General features: G+C 46.2%; 1 protein-coding gene across 3 annotated transcripts in view; it reads right to left on the bottom strand.

The window, feature by feature from the left end:
• The window catches only part of LYK3 (protein kinase family protein / peptidoglycan-binding LysM domain-containing protein), a 50,475-nt gene extending 32,639 nt beyond the window's left edge, over positions 1–17,836 (bottom strand). The window contains exons 1-2 of one of the 3 annotated variants that reach the window (XM_087697131.1): positions 16,210–17,836; positions 16,059–16,124 (exon numbers count right to left, since the gene is read on the bottom strand). In XM_087697131.1, the coding sequence (XP_087553257.1) occupies positions 16,059–16,124; positions 16,210–16,813 (670 nt within the window). In that variant the 5' untranslated portion in view covers positions 16,814–17,836. The remainder of the gene's footprint in view (positions 1–16,058; positions 16,125–16,209) is intronic. The other 2 variants (XM_087697129.1, XM_087697130.1) reach the window with 2 other exon arrangements.
• Positions 17,837–18,368: the final 532 nt, after the last annotated feature.

Genomic DNA, 18,368 nt, shown 5'->3' with positions numbered 1-18,368 from the left:
CTAGCTCACCCTGATTACATCCGTCAATGGAGAGCCCGCAATGCCACAACCAATGTTGAGTTGATGCAGGGATTGCTTCCTGAGTTTCACTCTCAGTTGCAACACTTCTCCCTCGTGTTAGAGCGTTGGAGTCACCTTCTCGACCGCTATGTGGCTCATGATCGTATTCGGCACATCAATCTCGACTTTGAGCTTCAAGAGTTCTCTATTAAGGAAGGGGATGATTTGAAAGTCAAGCTTGCTGAATATAGGCAGTTACTTGACGAGTTCGCCACTACTGGCTCTCCAAAGTCAAATGACGATCAGGTTACATTTTTTCATGAATAAGTTACCCGACAAGTACTTCAATTTCTGATGCCAGGAGGCATATTCCACGGTGGATTCCGTGAGGTTTTACAGTGGATTCCGTAAACTTAGATGACCGGGGCTCATACACAAAGAGGATTCTTTGTGCGAGAAGTTGATGGGGACGCCTGTCCTTTTCGGGCGTTTCATTAATTTAGTGTGTACATGGGTGATTCCATAGCGGGTGATTCCGCAAAATGCATATTAAATTAATAAACGTTTATGAGTTTAGAGTGCGCACTCGTAATAAATTAAGGTTAGGATTTATTTCTAACCAGTTGATTTATTTATGTAGCTGAAGACTGCTAGGTATTCACTTTTGTCGGTTTAATTGTATTATTTTACTAACGATTGTGAATGCTTCAGTTGATGTGTAGAGATAGCAGCAGTGGCGGAGGAAAGCATTGGAGTTTAGCGAGTATTCGACCTTTGGATTATATTTTGATAGGCGCCACGCCTATATTTTGGTTATGTCTATTGAGACATCGATTATTTATTATTATTTTGTATGTGCCTATGCGCACGGATATATTATTTCTATTTGGACATTGAGATTGGGTGTGCCAGACTTTATGGGCACCGTCCATTAGCTTTATTTTTCTATTTTTGTAGAAAGCAAACTCAAAAGCTAAAAAGCTTGTCATATTTTTGTAAATTGGGCTATTATTGAGCATGAAGATTGAAATATACATAAAATACATGCTTTGTGAAGCGCTCACACAAGGCATGGGGGAGATTGAACCCAATTTGTCTCTTGTCTCTTGTCGTTCAAGCTTTTACATTGTTTTTTGTGCAAAAAGGTAAAGTTCATTGTTCTTGGGGACCTTCAGGGATTCACTACGTGAGCTATCTGCGACCGATCTACGCACCAATTTCATTCAACACATCATCTCCCCAAGATCATGAAATAACCATGCATAACTGCAATACTTCTACACAAATTAAAAAATAGGAAGAAAACCCGAACTTGTGGGCTCGGTGAAATATCCACATGAATATTAGGAGATGATCCTCCTGTAGGTGGGCCTTGTGACTTTTTAGGGGCCATCGTGATTTCGGCTTCTGGTTTGCCTTCGTGGATTCGAACTACTTGCATTGGTTCGTAGCCTTATGATCTTTGGCCGTCTCCCTCGTACACGCAATTCCCTTTGAGGTACGGCTCCTTAACAGAAGTACCGACTTGCGGAATTTGGCTTTGAAAGGCCTTAGGGTTTGGAGCTTGGGTCTTCTTTCTTTCAGGAAAAGAGGAATCAGGCCATGTGAACGAGAAGTGTCACTCCAAGGCCCAAGGTTTTCCACCTAAAAAGCCTCAGCAGACCGCTGCAACTGCACAGTCCAGTGGGGCTACTCCCTCCGCTCCTGCTTCATCTACTCCTTCAGCACCCATTGTTGTTGCTATTGGACATGTGGCTCGCGTATAACCTCAACGGCCCATCTCTTTCACTACCCCTAAAGGATTGGCTGATTGGTCTGCAGGTTCCGATCCCATTGCACTTCATGCAACCATCTCACTTTCCTCTCCACCTCGTCGGGCGTTCCCTTGGCAAAGCCGTGCTACTGGACATACGTGATGGTAGCCACCTTCTTCGACTCGCATGCCTCTAGGTCCTTTCGAATACCCTAGGTGAGTCTAGCATTCATTTTTCGCACTCTTAAGAGTCGGGCCCATAGAATTCATTATCCTTAGTTTTTCCATTTTTTTGTCTTCCGCTGCATCTACTCACACACATACTCATTCATTGCATTTATTTGGAGTTAGATTTTCTTTCTGTTCTGTTTTGCTTTGGAGCGTCTCACCACTAACCTCTATGTTTGCGAATTCTCATCTCTTTTCTAGGGTTTTGTCTTTCAGTGTAGGGCTAACTTGCAGATTGCTTTGGTCCTCCCTGGGCTAGAGACGTGGAGATGCACACCGTTCCTTTCATGGTTTCATCATCCTAGGAGTGCTTGCTCTTCTTCCAGCATGGCAGTTTCATCTCCTGAGACGGATCGTGCAGCATCTCTCTCGATGCTATCATGGCGGTGACTTCTACCTTCTTCTTCTAGCGGAGTGCTTCATCCACTTCATCTCCTTTCATTCCTTACGGTTCTCAGCACCATATAAAGACCGACATCAGGCTCCTCTTCCTTCTTCGATATCTACATCCAAGTTGAGACAGGGTTCCTACCCTTCTTGGTATTTTACATACTTCAGCACTTTGTCTTCGACATCGGCTTCTTCTCCTTGTTGTACCTTACCCTTTGCATTGCATGATTACATCATCCTTGTACTAGGCCACTTGGGCAAGTGAACAATTTCCCCAGGAGGGACACTGTCCAAGTGACACCTACTGCATGAGCATTCTTCAACATGTAGCATACTTTGCATCTCATTGTGCACAGCATCACTTGCGCGGATCCTAAGTTGTTTCCACTGGCGGCTATAGTTACCACACCACCATCCTTCTTCATCACATGGATACCTCATCACCTATTTTTCCTCATCATCAACACCCTGAGTGGATGAGTTAGCTTGTACTGTTTTGTGAGGTGTTGGGTGTACCCTCCCTACTCCCGTCTTCTGGGTCACTTTTACTCAATTGGCCGCATCCCGTCAAATTTACTTCACTTATTCAAAAAAAAAAACCAAAAAAATAATCTTCATGTAGTTCCATCCGCCTTTGTAGGGCTTGGTAGGCCACAGAGTGTCAAAAGACGACGTACCAGCAAGACAATAGGGTTTGTGGGGAGGAACACAGAGTGAACTCGGCAAACATGAAGAAGAGAAGAGGAGAGAAAAAACTCTAATGAATGAAATGATAAAGACCTCAATCATGAAGTGAATGTGATACAAGGAACAAGGGTACCGTAGCACAAGGAAGATGATAAAGACAGCCACGAACCATGAACCGCAATGTCCTCCTGAAGGGGTATCAAGGTAGTGGAGAGGCTTGAGAGAAAAGGTGATGAATTGTATGAATCAGCCGTAAGGAATAAATGAGAGATAGACACAGTCAATCTAGGATGGCGCCCCTTTTTGGGGCTGCAAATCCTAAACGCAAACCGTAAAAATGCAAAAAACACAAACTGTAGGTGAAGGGTGAAGGGTTTCTCAACACCCTCTCTCAGGCCCAAAAAGGGGAACGAGAAGAGGAGTAGAGATGCAATGCTACATGCTGAAGAATACTCATGCAGCAGGTGCCACTTGGACAGTGTCCCTCGTAGGGAAATTGTTCACTTGCCCAAGTGCCCTAGTACAAAGATGATGAAAACATGCAATGCATAGGAGGAATGTCGGACTTTGTGTGGTGCCGAGAACCATAAGGATATGCCCGTACTCGATCTCAGGAGGTGGCTCCATGTTAACAAAGTGACCAAGGTAAGAAGATGTAGAGGGCCCCTAAGATCCAAGATTACCACCGGAAAGGAAACCTACTATAAAGACCAGTAGACAGAGTGAACTGGAGAACCCGAAACACAACCTCGTGAGAGAAGCCACTAGCTCCGTGCATCCATGCTAGAAGGAATATGAAGGCCTCATCACCAAGTCGGGCTGAACCTTCGAGGTCCCGATCTAGGTGGTACCTGAAGATCGTGGGTATCAGTAGAAGAGATGACTCGTCGAAGACAACCACCCCAAGAAAGTAGAGAATGGGTGAAGAGCTTCATGTGGAGTAGGTTCCCTCTCTGAGGTGGGAGGTGCAGGGGCCCTCGCTGAAGTCAAAGAAGTAGATGTCCCCTCTGGGGCAAAGGAATAACATCCCCCTTTGAAGTAGATAGGGAATCCAAAAACTCATGAATCTTTTAAAGATAGGGAATCCAATAACTCATGAATCACGGACTCTGAAATGTTTGATAACAAAGGAAGTGCCATCGATTGTGCCGAAGAAGGTATCTGGGGTGCCAAAGAGCTCCCAGAGGTAGCCTCTCAAACTTGAGTTGTTGAGGGTGGAGAAGGGTGGGGCTCAGAATGAGCAAGAGATGGGCAATAGTCACTATCTCTCAGTGGAGCGGACTGGGTAGCCGAAGAAGAGAAAAAGTCGAGTAGCCACTGTCTCTCGAAGGAGCGGCCTGGCGAGGAGACAATATCAAACGATCACGGTCTCTCGATGGAGCGAACTGCAGATCCGTAGGTCTTGGAAGCCACAGTACTTGAAAGTAAGTGGGAGAAGATGGCCCCTGACATTGTAACGATCTCCAAGAGCTCGAAGCGCCAATCAATCCTCCATGTGCTCGAAAGGACTTAATGCGCATCGGATGCGTCTTATTGCCTTGAGCATAATACTCTGATAGTCGATGCAGAACAATCTCTGTGGCCTAGAAAGGAGAGGTGGCACAAGGAGTGCCTGGTGGAAGATGCATATACTCCGAAGGGGTGGGGAGCAAAGGTCGAAGTCGGCAAGCATCGGTGGTGTGTCCGGTGATGCCACAGTAGAAGCACCCAGTAGTCTAGTCATCTGTCGGTAAAGAAGCCATTGAGACCAATGTGCCTTGTTGAAAAAGGAAGAGGTCAACCACCATGAACCACAAACCACAATGTCCGCCTCAAGGGGTGTGAGGGTAGTGTGAAGCACGAACTGCAATGTCTACCGCAAGGGGTGGAAGGGCAGTGGAAGGGCTGGAAGTGAGCTGCCAGTGGGAGGAGGATGCTACTAGCACTAAGAGGTTGCAACCAATAAAAAAAACGCAAGTCAGGAGAGAGAAAGACTAAAAATACAAGCATGACAGCCTGTAGGAGACAGAAATACTAAAAACGTAGGTAGCAAGAGAGAGAAATACTAAAAACACATGTAAGGAGAGAGAAAGACCAAAAATGTAGACAGTAGGTGAGAGAAAGACTAAAAACGCAGGTAGCAGGACTGTGATGACGTGGTAGACTGTACGGAAGAAAGTCTGTATAGGAACAGCAGTCGCCTAGCTGGAATCAGCTCCAAACTGCGTGAAGAGGGCTGGAAATCAAGCGCCCAATGATGCCTGAGATATTCTCCGCCAACAGGGTGTGGGCAACAAGCTAAAACACCTGAAATCTGCAAAAACGAGATTGTTTTCTGAATGGAGAGTGATCAGGTGTAAACAGCTGCAAACTGCGGGTGAAAGGCTAGAAACAAGCGCTAGACTGTAGATGACAGCAAGGGACAGCTGAGACTGCAATGTCCTCCGCAAAAGGAGTATGGGCAGCAAGTTAAAAACACCTAAAATATGCAAAAACGAGATTTTGATACAACGGAAGAAGAAGAGAAGTAGATGCCGAACCCGCCACCGGTCTTTGCCTTCACTAGAGTGGAGGATCTTTGCCGCTATGTGAGCAGATCTGGCTCTAATACCATATCAAAAGATGACGTACCAATGAGACAATAGTGTTTGTGGGGAGGAACACGAAGTGAACTAGGCAAACATGGAGAAGAGAAAAGAAGAGAGAAAAAACTCTGATGAATGGAATGATGAAGACCCAAATCATGGAGTGAATGTGATACAAAGGAACAAGGGTGCCGTAGCACAAGGAAGATGATGTAGACAGCCACAAACCACGAACCGCAATGTCCTCCTAAAGGGGTGTGAGGGTAGTGGAGAGGCTGGAGAGAAAAAGTGACGGACTGAATGAATCAGCCGTGAGGAATGAATGAGAGAGTGGCCTATAAATAGGCACAGTCAGTCTAGGATGGCGCCCCTTTTTAGGGCTGCAAACCCTAAATGCAAACCGCAAAAACACAAAAAATGCAAACTGCAGGTGAAGGGTAAAGGGTTTCTCAACACTGGGCAACCGATATGCACCCTTTGTCCAATGCCCTATCCTCTCTAGGGTGACTACTTGGATTTCCTTGGTAAGATAACCATCGCCTCTGTAGTCTTGGTACGCCACTAGGCAGCCGACGTGCACCCTTTGTCTGATGCCTTGGCTGCTTTGCGGTGGGACACCTTGGGATACATAAACATCACAATGGCTGGCCTAACCTTTCAGCTCATTTTTGGGCCTGAGAGGGGGTGTTGAGCCCAAATATACATTACTTGCTAATTAGCCTCTTAAACAGCCCCAAAACACACTAAAAATGCTCTTTTCGAGTAAAACCCTAAAACGAGGAGCGGTTCAAGAGAGTTTAGTGGAACCCTAAAACAAAGAGCGGTTCAAGAGAGTTTAGTGGAAACCCTAATTTTTGGGACGCCCTTCCACATCTATAAATAGACAGGCTCCCCCCATTCAGCCATTATCCTTGTTTGCAAGTTACACCAGCCCACACACCCCCTACTGCAGTTGGCGCACTGTTTCCAACCCGCAGTCTACCTCCATCTGCTGTCTAGCCATCATCGACTGCAGCCACATTATCTTCAGTCTATCCATTGCTGTAGGCGACAGCTCTCAACTACTGGCAACTGCTCCAGACAGTCCCAGACTACTGTTCAGCCTACTGTCCATCATCTCCAAGGTCAGCCAGCCTGCATTTTCAGCATTGCAGACCCTGACACTCTCAAACACTGTTTCAGCCTGCTGTCTATAGCAGACTGTGCACAGTTTCCAGCCTTCGATCAGTGGTACACTGCTGCATTTACCAATTTCCAGCCTCCAGACTGCTGCATTTTGGTGACCAGCCTGCTACCATTCACTATTCAGCACTCCTACACTCCGACTGGTGGTCACAGACTTGGGATCCGTCTCCGGTAGACGACACTCTCTGATATTGCTCTGCCCTTGAGCACATTGTACACTCTTACATTCGTTTACAGCATTCATTCACTTCAGAGTTGTATTCTCTCTCTCTCTTCTTCTGTTTGTGTTTGAGTTTTGAGTTTTGTGTTTAGGGTTTGAGTTTTTGAGTTTTGCCCTCTGTGTCTGTGTCTGTCTCTGTCTCTTTGTGTTTTTGTCGTGGTCGTACACTCTGTGTCCTCAATGCAAACCCTAGTAGTTTCCTTCACAACGTCCACTAGATTCTAGGCCTTTGTCTCTTTAGACCACATAGATTATTCGAACTTTCACATTGCTACCAAAAATGACACATTGGCTTTCCTTTTGGAACTTCTGAAAGGTGAGAAGGATCGAAGCTTGCACGTGAGCTATGGCGGGAGAGCAAGAGCAAGAAAGAGAGAGACAAGAAATGGAAACTCCAACAGTCACAATGTGTGACCGGGCCTTCCTTTATTCAAACTGTCACTAAAAGAATAAAGAATAAAGTGACGTGACGGGCGCCCGCCACCTGCAGTGTGCAGTGGCGGGTACTGTCAGTGTAGTAATACACGGGGCGGCACGGCGGAGGCGCCTTTACCCCCAACAACCTCCCACTTAAAGGCGAATCTGCCCTAGTGAGAGAGAAAAGAAAAAAGAAAAGACAGTACAAATGTACATAGGTACAAGGGATGAGGAAAGGTGACATCTCATCCAACGCCCATCAACCTCCTGAGGAAGGCAAAGCGCTCAGTAGTGAGGCTCTTCGTGAGTAGATCTGAAGGATTCTCGTCAGTGGAGATCTTGACAAGGTCAACAGACTTGTCCTCCACGACACCACGTATGAAGTGATACCTCACCTCAATGTGTTTCGTCTTTGCATGGAAGACCGGATTCTTAGCCAACTGAATGGCACTCATAGAATCTGAATGCAGTGTAGGTGTAGCATCAATCCCAAGGTCAGCAACTAGATGGCTTAACCATATGGCCTCCTTGCAAGCCTCAGTGGCTGCAACATACTCGGCCTCAGTGGTAGACAAAGCCGTACACTTCTGAACCCTGGACATCCAAGAGACAGCCCCTCCAGCATAGGTGAATACATAGCCAGAAGTGGACTTCCTACTATCTGCATGTCCTGCATAATCGGAGTCAGTGTACCCCACGACCCCTGTATCCTGGCTGCCATAGCAAATACACATATCTGCTGTGCCCTTCAGGTACCTCATGATACCCTTCACGGCATCCCAATGTCTGCTGCCAGGTGTAGCCATATAGCGTGCCACAACACCAACTGCATGCGCAATATCTGGACGAGTGGCTATCATGGCATACATCAAACTGCCCACAGCTGATGCATAAGGGATCTTGGCCATCTCGGCCCTCTGCTCATCTGTCTGCGAACAATCGGCCTGTGATACCTTCACATAAGAAGGTAATGGACAGCCAATAGGCTTTACGTCCTGCATGCGGAAGCGCTCAAGGACTTTATGAATGTACTCCTGCTGTGAGAGATACAAAAGTCCCTGATGCCTATCGCGCTTAATGCGCATCCCAAGTATATGTGAGGCCTGTCCCAAATCCTTCATCTCAAAGCTCTTCTTCAGCTGAGATTTAAGAGCATCTAGCTCATCATGAGCTTTCCCTACTATCAGCATATCATCAACATAGAGTACCAAGATAAGCAAACTGCCATCACGGGCTTTCTTCGTGTAAAGACACGGATCCATAGCACTCCTGCTGTAGCCCTGTGACTGCATAAAGGCATCAAACTTATGATACCATTCCCTAGGTGCCTGCTTCAAGCCATACAAGCTCTTCTTCAACTTGCACACTAGGTGCTCCCTGCCAGGTTCTGCAAAGCCCTTAGGCTGATCCATATAGATCTCATCATGCAAGTCCCCATGTAGAAAAGCCGTCTTGACATCCATCTGATATAGATCTAAGTCAACCTGTGCAACCAAAGCCAAGACTAAGCGCAGGGTGGTCATCTTAACCACAGGAGAGAAGACCTCATCAAAGTCCACACCATGTTCCTGCTTAAAACCCTTTGCTACCAATCTAGCCTTGTATGCTGGCTTGGGGTGTCCAGTGGTACTTTTCAGCTTGTACACCCACTTGCATGGCAAAGCCTTCTTGCCCTTAGGCAAGGCAACCAAATCCCAAGTCTCATTCTTATCCAAGGAGTCTATCTCAGACTGCATAGCCCTCTCCCAGGAGTGACTGTCACCCCTGCGCATAGCCTCATCATAAGTGAAAGGCTCTCCTGCATCTGTAACCAAAACATAATGCATAGAGGGCTGAAATCTGTCAGGTGGACGTCTGTCTCTAGCAGACCGTCTCACCGCAGGCTCTGCTGCCTGTCTAACTGCCTGTCCAACACCCTCGCCCTGTGGAGAAACTGCTGCAGGCTGTACTACTGGCTGTGCTGGAGCTCTAGGCTCCTCCTAAAAGATCACTCTGCGGATCTCAACCACCTTCTCAGGCTGCCTATGCATCTTGTCTTCATGGAAGACGACATCATGGCTGCGTACTATTTTCCGCGCCTGCGGATCCCATAGGCGATAGCCCATCTCTTCTGACTCACCATAGCCAAGGAATATGCATTTAATGCTCTTTGGATCCAATTTACTCCTCTTGTCTTTGGGCACATGGCAGAATGCCTCACATCCAAAGACACGGAAATGCGCATAAGAGGGTGGCTTACCAGCCCAAACTTCCTCTGCAACCTGGAAATCCAATCCACTGGAAGGCGATCGGTTTATGACATGCACTGCGTACTAACTGCCTCAGCCCAAAAACTCGGGGGTAGGCCTGCATGGCTAAGCATAGAGCGCACACGCTCCTGAATAGTCCTGTTCATGCGCTCAGCCAAACCATTCTGGGGTGGGGTGTAAGGGGCGGTCAACTGACGCTTAATACCCCTGTCATCACAAAACTGCTCAAAAGCATGCGAGACATATTCTCCCCCATTATCTGTCCTAAGGCATTTCAGCCTATACCCAGTCTGGTTCTCAACAAGAGCAAGCCATCTCTGAAAAACTGCCAAGACATCGGACTTCTGCTTTATGGGATAAGCCCACACTTTCCTAGAAAAATCATCAATGAAGGTAACGAAGTACTTCGCGCCACCCATAGACATGCAAGGCATAGGCCCACAAACATCGGAATGCACCAATGCCAAGGACTCACTCATGCGTGGCCTACCCGATTTCTTATGCGTAGACCTATTCTGCTTACTATAAAGACAATGATCACACGAGTCAAAACATGCATAATCCAAAGGCGGAAGATACTGCAAACCAGATAACATTTTCATTCCTTTCAAAGACATATGCCCCAAACGGGCATGCCAAAGTGATACATGTGGGATAGAGCCCACTGCCAAAACATGGTCTACAGAAGACCCAGATACAACAAGAGGATAGAGGCTGCCAGCCTTAGCGCCTCTAGCAAGCACAAGTCTGCCTTTGGTAATCTTCCAGGTAGAATCCCCAAAACAGACATGAAATCCTGCATCATCCAACTGTCCTGCAGACATAAGACTACGCGTAAGCGCAGGTACATGACGTACATCCCTGAGCAAAAAGGAACTGCCAGTGGAAAACTGCAACTGAATATCTCCACAGCCCACAATATCAAGAGACCTGTCATCTCCAAGTTTGACTGATCCAGATACAGTACGGTAAGAGTGAAACCACTCACGGTAAGGCGTCACATGGAAGGACGCACCTGAATCCAATAACTAGCACTGTGCATACATACTAGGTGTCTCAGTCAAGTGTGAAGCATCAAAAGAACTAGCTGCAAGTATAAACTCATCACCACCATCGGACTCTTCAGTCTGCGTGACATTAATTTCCTCAATCTTGACGTTGGACTTCGCAGGTACTATGCTGCGATCAGAGGACTTCTCCTGCACTTTATCTTTCCCCTTATCCTTGCGCTTCTCATTGCGCAACTCATGACACTGTGGTCTAATATGGCCCTTTTTCCCACAATGATGACAAGTGACATTTGCATTGCGTCCACGCGACTTACTACGCGACTTGCCACCACGAGATTTAGACCGACCCTTCTGCGAGTCACGGCCTCGGCCATTACCACGGTCATACCTGTCATTCCTGCCTCTAACTGTCAAAGCATGACTACCACGAGAGGCATCCAAGTTTTTGCAATTCACCTCTTCCTGAAGAAGAGCACTCTCAACATCTGTCAATTTTAGAGTAGCACTAGAGGCACAAAGAGCAGTGCGGAATACATCCCATGACTCATTCAGAGTTCCAAGCAAGAAAAGAGGAGTTACTTCCTCTCCAAAGGTGATATCCTGCGAAGTCAGGTTCTTCAGTATAGCATGGAACTGGCTCAAGTGAGCAGACATAGTCGCATTATCCTTCATGCGCAGATCCATAAGCTGCTTCAACCAGTACATCTGACTCGCCGGACTTTTCTTATCATAAAGATTCTTGATCTTATTCCATAGATCCCATGCACTCTGTGCTTCCTCAAATACATTATAATGTACATGTTCAGTGAGAGACAATACAATCGTGGACTTGCATAGCTCATCAAGTTCAAGCCAGTCGTCAATGTCCATAGTTTCAGGCTGCTCCCCACTCAACCGAAGTGGCTTAATCTGAGATTTCTGCACCAAAACCTGCCATATTTGACTCTTCCAGTAAGAGTAGTTGGTACCATCCAACTTTGTAATGTTAAAGATGGCACTATCATGCGAAGATGACGCCATTATGCAGGCTGGAAATGCCCAAACAGTCCAAAACTGCTTGCTGTTTTACTGCAGAAACTGCCCAAAAATGACCAAAAACGGGGTCCAAAGGGTGAGCAAAGTGTGCCAAAAGTTGCTGCCCACTTAGTACTAGGTGCGGTACACCAAATCAGGATATTTCAGCATGAAAAGTACACCTCAGTCCACCAATAACTGCTTGCTGTAATAAATTGCAGGTATGCAGTCTAGAGAGCAAACTGTCCCAAAATAGGATCCAATGTCAAGCAAACAATGCTAGGTCCAAAGCCGGCATGAAACGGACATAAGCAAGGCCAATGACAGTGAAAAGAACATGAGCTCAACACCAAGCATGTCAAAATAACATCTGCTCAAAGAGAAAGATCCAAATATGAGACTCAGCTCATAAGCATCCTGTGAACCAAGAGTACATCAATGCATATCCATAAAGATCGGAGTATGATCCCAAAGTCTCAATGCGTATGTAGTTGCTCAAGACATAAACTGCTCCAAATACATGTAAGTGCTCCAATAGCATGCAACTGTCAAAGGTCAAGCAAGCATGTAAAATGCTCCCACTAGCACAAAAGGCGTACAAGGCGAGCTTAGAAGCTCAGACAACCCAAGAGAAAGCACCAGTGATAAGTGACCCTGTCAATGCATCAAGCGCATCCAAGAGAGCATGACATACATGAAGCACCGGTCGTATTAACCATGAAGCAATACATAAGCCCAAATAAGCTCTCGGTCAACTCAATGACATCCAAATAGCAACCAAGATCAGTGATCAAGTAAGCCGGGAATGCTCAAATACATCCAAATCCAAGCTCCAAATGTCGGTATGGCATACACGAACCAAATAGCATATGTCACGAACCAAAGCATGTAATGCAAAAGCCTAACTGTCAAGCAGAGACATGAGGCATAGGCGGTCCATGAGCATGCCAAGTCGGTCCAAATGCCAGTGAAGATGGAGCTAATGCGAAGCTCAAAAGCATCCCATAATCTCATACATATGCTCCAAGTCGTCCCCAAATGTCAGAGACATCATGCCAAAGCTCAAAGCATACATCCGGTATCGGTAGGTAAGTGCCAAAGCATGTAAAGTACCTTCAGCCCACTGTTATTCCAACATGTATTTACTGTTCTAAACAGTAGATTTCAGCCCCGAATTCAAGCCAAAATCATGGTCAAACCAAATGCATACATCCCCAATACATCCGGGTAGGAAATAGACCGCATATGGGCATCAAACAAGGTAACCGGAGTAGGGTATAAGCATCAAATGCCAATGCCAAGTGTGGCTGCCCTGTTTCCAGCACTGTATAACAGTAAATAACAGTCCCAAATCAGCCAATATTTCAAGCCAAAATCATGGCATAATCATGTGCATACATTCCCAAGGCACTAGGCATCATGTAGACCGCATACGGGCATCAAATAGCACAACCGGAATGGAGTATAAGCAACAAATGCTAATGGCAATGGTGCTGCCCTGTTTTCAGCCTGTTATGACAGTTTATGACAGTCCCAAATCTGAAGAAATCAGCCCCGAAAGATCAAGACCAATACCCAAAGCTTGAATGACATCAAACATGAAGTCTATAGCCCTCTTGATCAAGGTAGAGAGCAAGAAGCAATGGCCAAGTGTGGAGCTGAAGTAGATGAGTGCTCACAGCCTGGAAAAAATGATGCAATCTGCCCTGTTGGTGCTGAACTTGCTATTGCTCCACATGGGCTAAAAAAGGGGGTAATGGGGGGCTCAATGATGGCCCAAGGTAGGCACATACCAAGCCATGAAGGCCCAATGCAAAGGGGAGGGAAGATATGAGCTATGGAGCTCAAGAAGAGTGGCTGCCCTTTGTTCCTGCCCTGTTTCAATCTGAGAATACACTCAAATGCCTGCAAATGCTGAAGCAATACCTCAAGGGCAAGGCCCTGATGAAGCTCAAGAAGGCCAGGATGGAGCTCGGGAAGCCGGGGAGAGTCGGGAGCTCAAGAGGTCGGCTATGGCTGCCGGGATGGATACCCAATGCGTGAAGCGAGTCGATGCGAAGGTCGGGAAGCACCGAGTCGAGCTCGAGCAAGAGAATGCCAAGCTCTGATACCAGTTGAAAGGTGAGAAGGATCGAAGCTTGCACGTGAGCTATGGCGGGAGAGCAAGAGCAAGAAAGAGAGAGACAAGAAATGGGAACTCCAACAGTCACAATGTGTGACCGGGCCTTCCTTTATTCAAACTGTCACTAAAAGAATAAAGAATAAAGTGACGTGACGGGCACCCGCCACCTGCAGTGTGCAGTGGCGGGTACTGTCAGTGTAGTAATACACGGGGCGGCACGGCGGAGGCGCCTTTACCCCCAACAACTTCATGCTGTCCCAAGGGTCTACAAGATGATTTCTCTTTTTGGCCTTTGCCACCCTCTTTTAAACGGTTTAAAAAGCCCAAGAACCAAGGATGTTTTGCCAATGGCACAAACATTTCAGCTACTGTCCTTGACTGATCTTTAAACCAATCATCAAATTCCTCTTCCTCTTGTTGATCATCAGCGTCAAGAGGCCTAGAAGAACCCATTTCTTGTCCAATCCCCACGTTCTTAGCTTGCTGCCCATTTTGCCTGCCTTGTCCAAGATCAAGCATGGCATTTTCCCCAACACTACTCCGAGAGCTCCTAATGGCTAGGAATGGCCACCTCCAACCTCTCCATGGCTAGAGCCTAGAGTGATCCTCAGTCAGCCCCCCAAGAGCACCCTTTTCCCTAGCTTGCATGGGAAAGTTTTGCCAAGAGGTAGCCTGTGTTGCCATTTGAGCCATTTAAATTAATTTTCAGAATTAATTACCCGGAAAATCAATTTAGCCCTTTGTCCCTGCCCAAAAGATTAGCATTGCCCAAGCACAATCAAAATTGGCTAGGTCATTTTGAGCCCAAGTGATCCTATGCATGAATTGGCCCTTCTTTAAGCAATTTTCTAATTTTTGTATGGCGTTATTTCAAGTAATTTTGCATTGTATGGCTTGTAGCCGTTATTTAGCTAGCATTGATTACTAATTAAAGCCTAGTCCCCAATATCACCACTTATATTAATTGTCCAGTTAAATGCCCCAAGTCCAAACTAACACCAAATATTACCAAGTACCTATCCTATTCAACTTATTACAACTTTTGCCTTTGACATCCACTAATATCTCAAGGTCCTTGGGCCATTATTGTGACTTAATTGACTTGCACAACACATGCTTCTCACATTTGCACATTTGATTAATAACTAAATCAAATGCTAAGTAAAGCATCAAAGATTCACATCCCCATAAAATTAATCAAGCAACAACCTCATGGTAGATGCAACTTTAAGGAAAGAATGGGGACACCAACTTATTCAGGAATGACCAAGGGAGGGATTTTTGAGGAGCCAATTTAATTAGGCTACAAAACAACCTAGCTGATCATTGCAAGGCTAGAGGGGCAAAGAGAACTCAAGCCTAGAGAAAGTAACCACAAGTATGGCAATGAGGCTCTAATTAGCTAAAAGGTCCTAAAAACTTGTATGGTTAGCAAAAAATTTCACTTTATTATGATCGAAATGACTTATCTATGGTATTAAATGTACATAATGGGCAAATGACTAGGGAACGTTTGTGCAAGGTTCTGGCCTATATATTGGCATGAATATATGACCTTTGAAGGAATGACAATTCTTGTCTTTGCCAAGGGCGTTGAGGATCCAGAGAAAGGTTGACATTTACTTTACTCTTCGACATCAGATCACATTTTCTAATTAAGCAACTCTCTCTCTCTTCCACATCGTGGTCCCGAGGATTGGATCGGGTTCCAGCTATGACCAACAAGAATGCAGACGATCAACCACACTCTGGCCCAACCTCCCCGGCTTGTTGTGCCCGCTCTCGAAGTAGACTCGATAAGACTCACGCTATGCTGCGTATTTATAAGGAAACTAAAGTTCAACAGGATTTCAGATGAAGCAAATTCTTGCCACACGAAATTGATAACAAACACTCAGCTCCTGGATGAAGTCCATATCAAACAAATGTTATCTTTTGACTTGTAGCTGGACATACATGGCTGGGACCTTGAAACTCTATAAAAGACTAATAACGAATACAGTTTGCTCAAGGTGAATCCTTGGACTAGCAAACAATAAGCACCTGAACAAAAGAAGTTCAGTGCTTGGAAGAATAAGACAATGGTATTTCTTAACTTCAGCTTGGGCATGTCTAGGACCTTAAGCTGCTACCCTATCTCCTGCCTATTACTCCAGATCGCCTGAAGAAGCATTCATCGCTCTCCACGTGAAATACTTTTTATTGCTTTGAGATCGTACCTGGTGGCAAGACAGCAGGTGGCAGCCCCATTGGAGGATTGACAGGTGGAGGGGTGATCAACGTTCCTAGACAAAAGAGGAGTAAAAACTCAGTTCAATTCGCAAACATCTTGCAACTACACAATCGACTAGGAAAGGTTCTTTACTTCACCTATGTTGATAGGGAAGTAGTAGACCTGGCCAACGAGAAGCAGATTCTCATTTGTGATGTTGTTGACAGGCACAATGGATTCAATGGATGAATTGAAATGAGCGGAGAGCTTTGAGAGCTTATCTTGGGGTTGTGCGACATAGCTAAGCAAGGACCCATACTCTCGGGTGTTGTCCAAGCAGCCACAGAGGAGCGAAATGGGCACAGAGGTTCCAGCAGGTACCGTGGCTGAGAAGTTCCTTGCCCATGCGAGTCTGGCATATTCGTCCCTGATGATAGACGCCACAGTGGTGCCTGTTGTTGCGTTGTATGATGCATTGGCCCGGTAGCTAGAAGCCAAGCAAGAGCAGTTCACCCGGATGTACAGGCCCTGTCCGGTAGGGCCTCCGTTAAATGGATCTGTGATCAAGTCTTGTGGCCCAACATTGAAGAGGCTTGCAACATCTGCCTTTGATTCATTGGAGGCTAGCAAGTAGTAGAGGTAGGCTGAACATACTCTGTTTGGGTCATGGCAAGCCAGGGGGTGGCTTCTTCGTGCCCAAGAATGTGCAATGAAGGCAGAGCTTGATACAAAAAGAAGTAGCAGAAGTGAAGAAGAATTCATGTTCTCCTCAGAGTTCTGCTAGCTGAGAATCTGCGACTGCCTGCCTGTTAATGGCCCAGCGATGGCTGCAGCTACGCATGCAACAGATCGTTTCTCGCTGTGAAGCACTTAAGCTAACTTCTTTGAAAGACTGTACTTGAATCTTTCACCTCGTAAAATTACGAGTCGTGCGGCATGCTCCTGAACCTGTTCTTCTTGAGAACACGTCACGTCATCTCCCCTGCTTCACTGTAGAATCAACACGCTTTTAGTTTGTCCTAAGGGTGCCATCCAATTAAGCTGCTTCAATGTAGTATCAAGATGCTTTCCTTTTGGATGGCCTCCTCATGGCTGAATGGTCGCTTTGCTCCCCTGCTACGGAAACAGCCTTTGATGTGTCTTTACTTCAGTCACTGTGAGCGGTTTACAGTTTACGACACGGTGTGCGCACGCTGAGGTGAAAGTCTCTTGAGAAAGGCCACGTTCCTCTCTCGGGACGGGAAAAAGAACGTGACAAGGGTCGCACTCGCTAGGCTGCTTGCATTCAGGGAGGGAGGTGAGGGAGCTAAGAGTGTAACTGACAGGACCAGTATACATGGGTTCTAGGCTACAGAATCAGAAAGGAGATGCAACTCTCCCTCTCTCTCTCTCTTTCCAGGCTGTGCATGCCACTATGAAGGAGAATTTACACATTTTGGGTATATTATTATAGCGAAAAGGAAAAGCCTGCGTACAGGAGAGTACTGCTGTACTTGTGTATGCTGCTGCTTGTTAGTGATAGAAGAAGAAGAAGGTAAAGTGTAGCAGAGAAGAGGCTGTGGGTAACAGCATAGCATCATATCATCCAGTGGCTAGAGAACATGGTTAGCATTGAGATGAAATCATGGTGTTTGCATGTTATGTTGTGAACTTGTGAGCGTCCTTTTGCTCATGGAATTGTTTCCCTGTAAGATTTTTGGTTTGAGCTAGGTAAGGTTGTCCATCTGCAAGTTTGGAAGTGCATAGTGATACACCTACTTGAATCTTGATGCTAGTAGGTAGGCGATAAGAAGGATGTGAGAAGCTTTCATGGCTCCAGGTCCTGACCAATGGGGGGAAGAGTTGGAGACGGGGTCCACAGATCTGTCCAACGTAAAGCTGCCTATTCTTTTTATGATATTGATTAGATACAGATTATGTGTGGAGAGTGGATAGGGGCCAGGCAAGCCTAGGCCCCTCTTTCTTGTCCTGATGACTCGATGAGTCGTGATCTTGCAAGATCTTGCAATGTTGGAAGAGACAAAATGCTACGCCAAAGGCGGCGTTACACAGAATTTCCCTTGGGTGGAACCAGGAACCCTGGAAAACTTGAGACCAGTAGATTTAGGAAGAAAGAAACTCTAAACCCGCTGCTCACGTATGGAGTCTGGACTGGCGTAACTAGTAACTAGTTTTACCACTTTGGGGTCGTGACTCGTAAGGCTGACAAGTTCCGATCACGAAGGACCTGCCTCAAGTTATATGCAAATTGCTAAATGAGCTGTAGCCCAATCGGTAGAAATGAGTGTGTGAGTTTCCATGGGTTGAAAGGTTGAAT

The sequence above is a fragment of the Lygodium microphyllum genome, chromosome 17 (genome assembly GCF_053477565.2).
Source record: "Lygodium microphyllum isolate KBCC chromosome 17, Lygodium_microphyllum_v1.1.10, whole genome shotgun sequence".
NCBI classification, from domain to species: Eukaryota; Viridiplantae; Streptophyta; class Polypodiopsida; order Schizaeales; family Lygodiaceae; genus Lygodium; species Lygodium microphyllum.
This window is presented reverse-complemented; position numbering and strand designations above follow the sequence as displayed.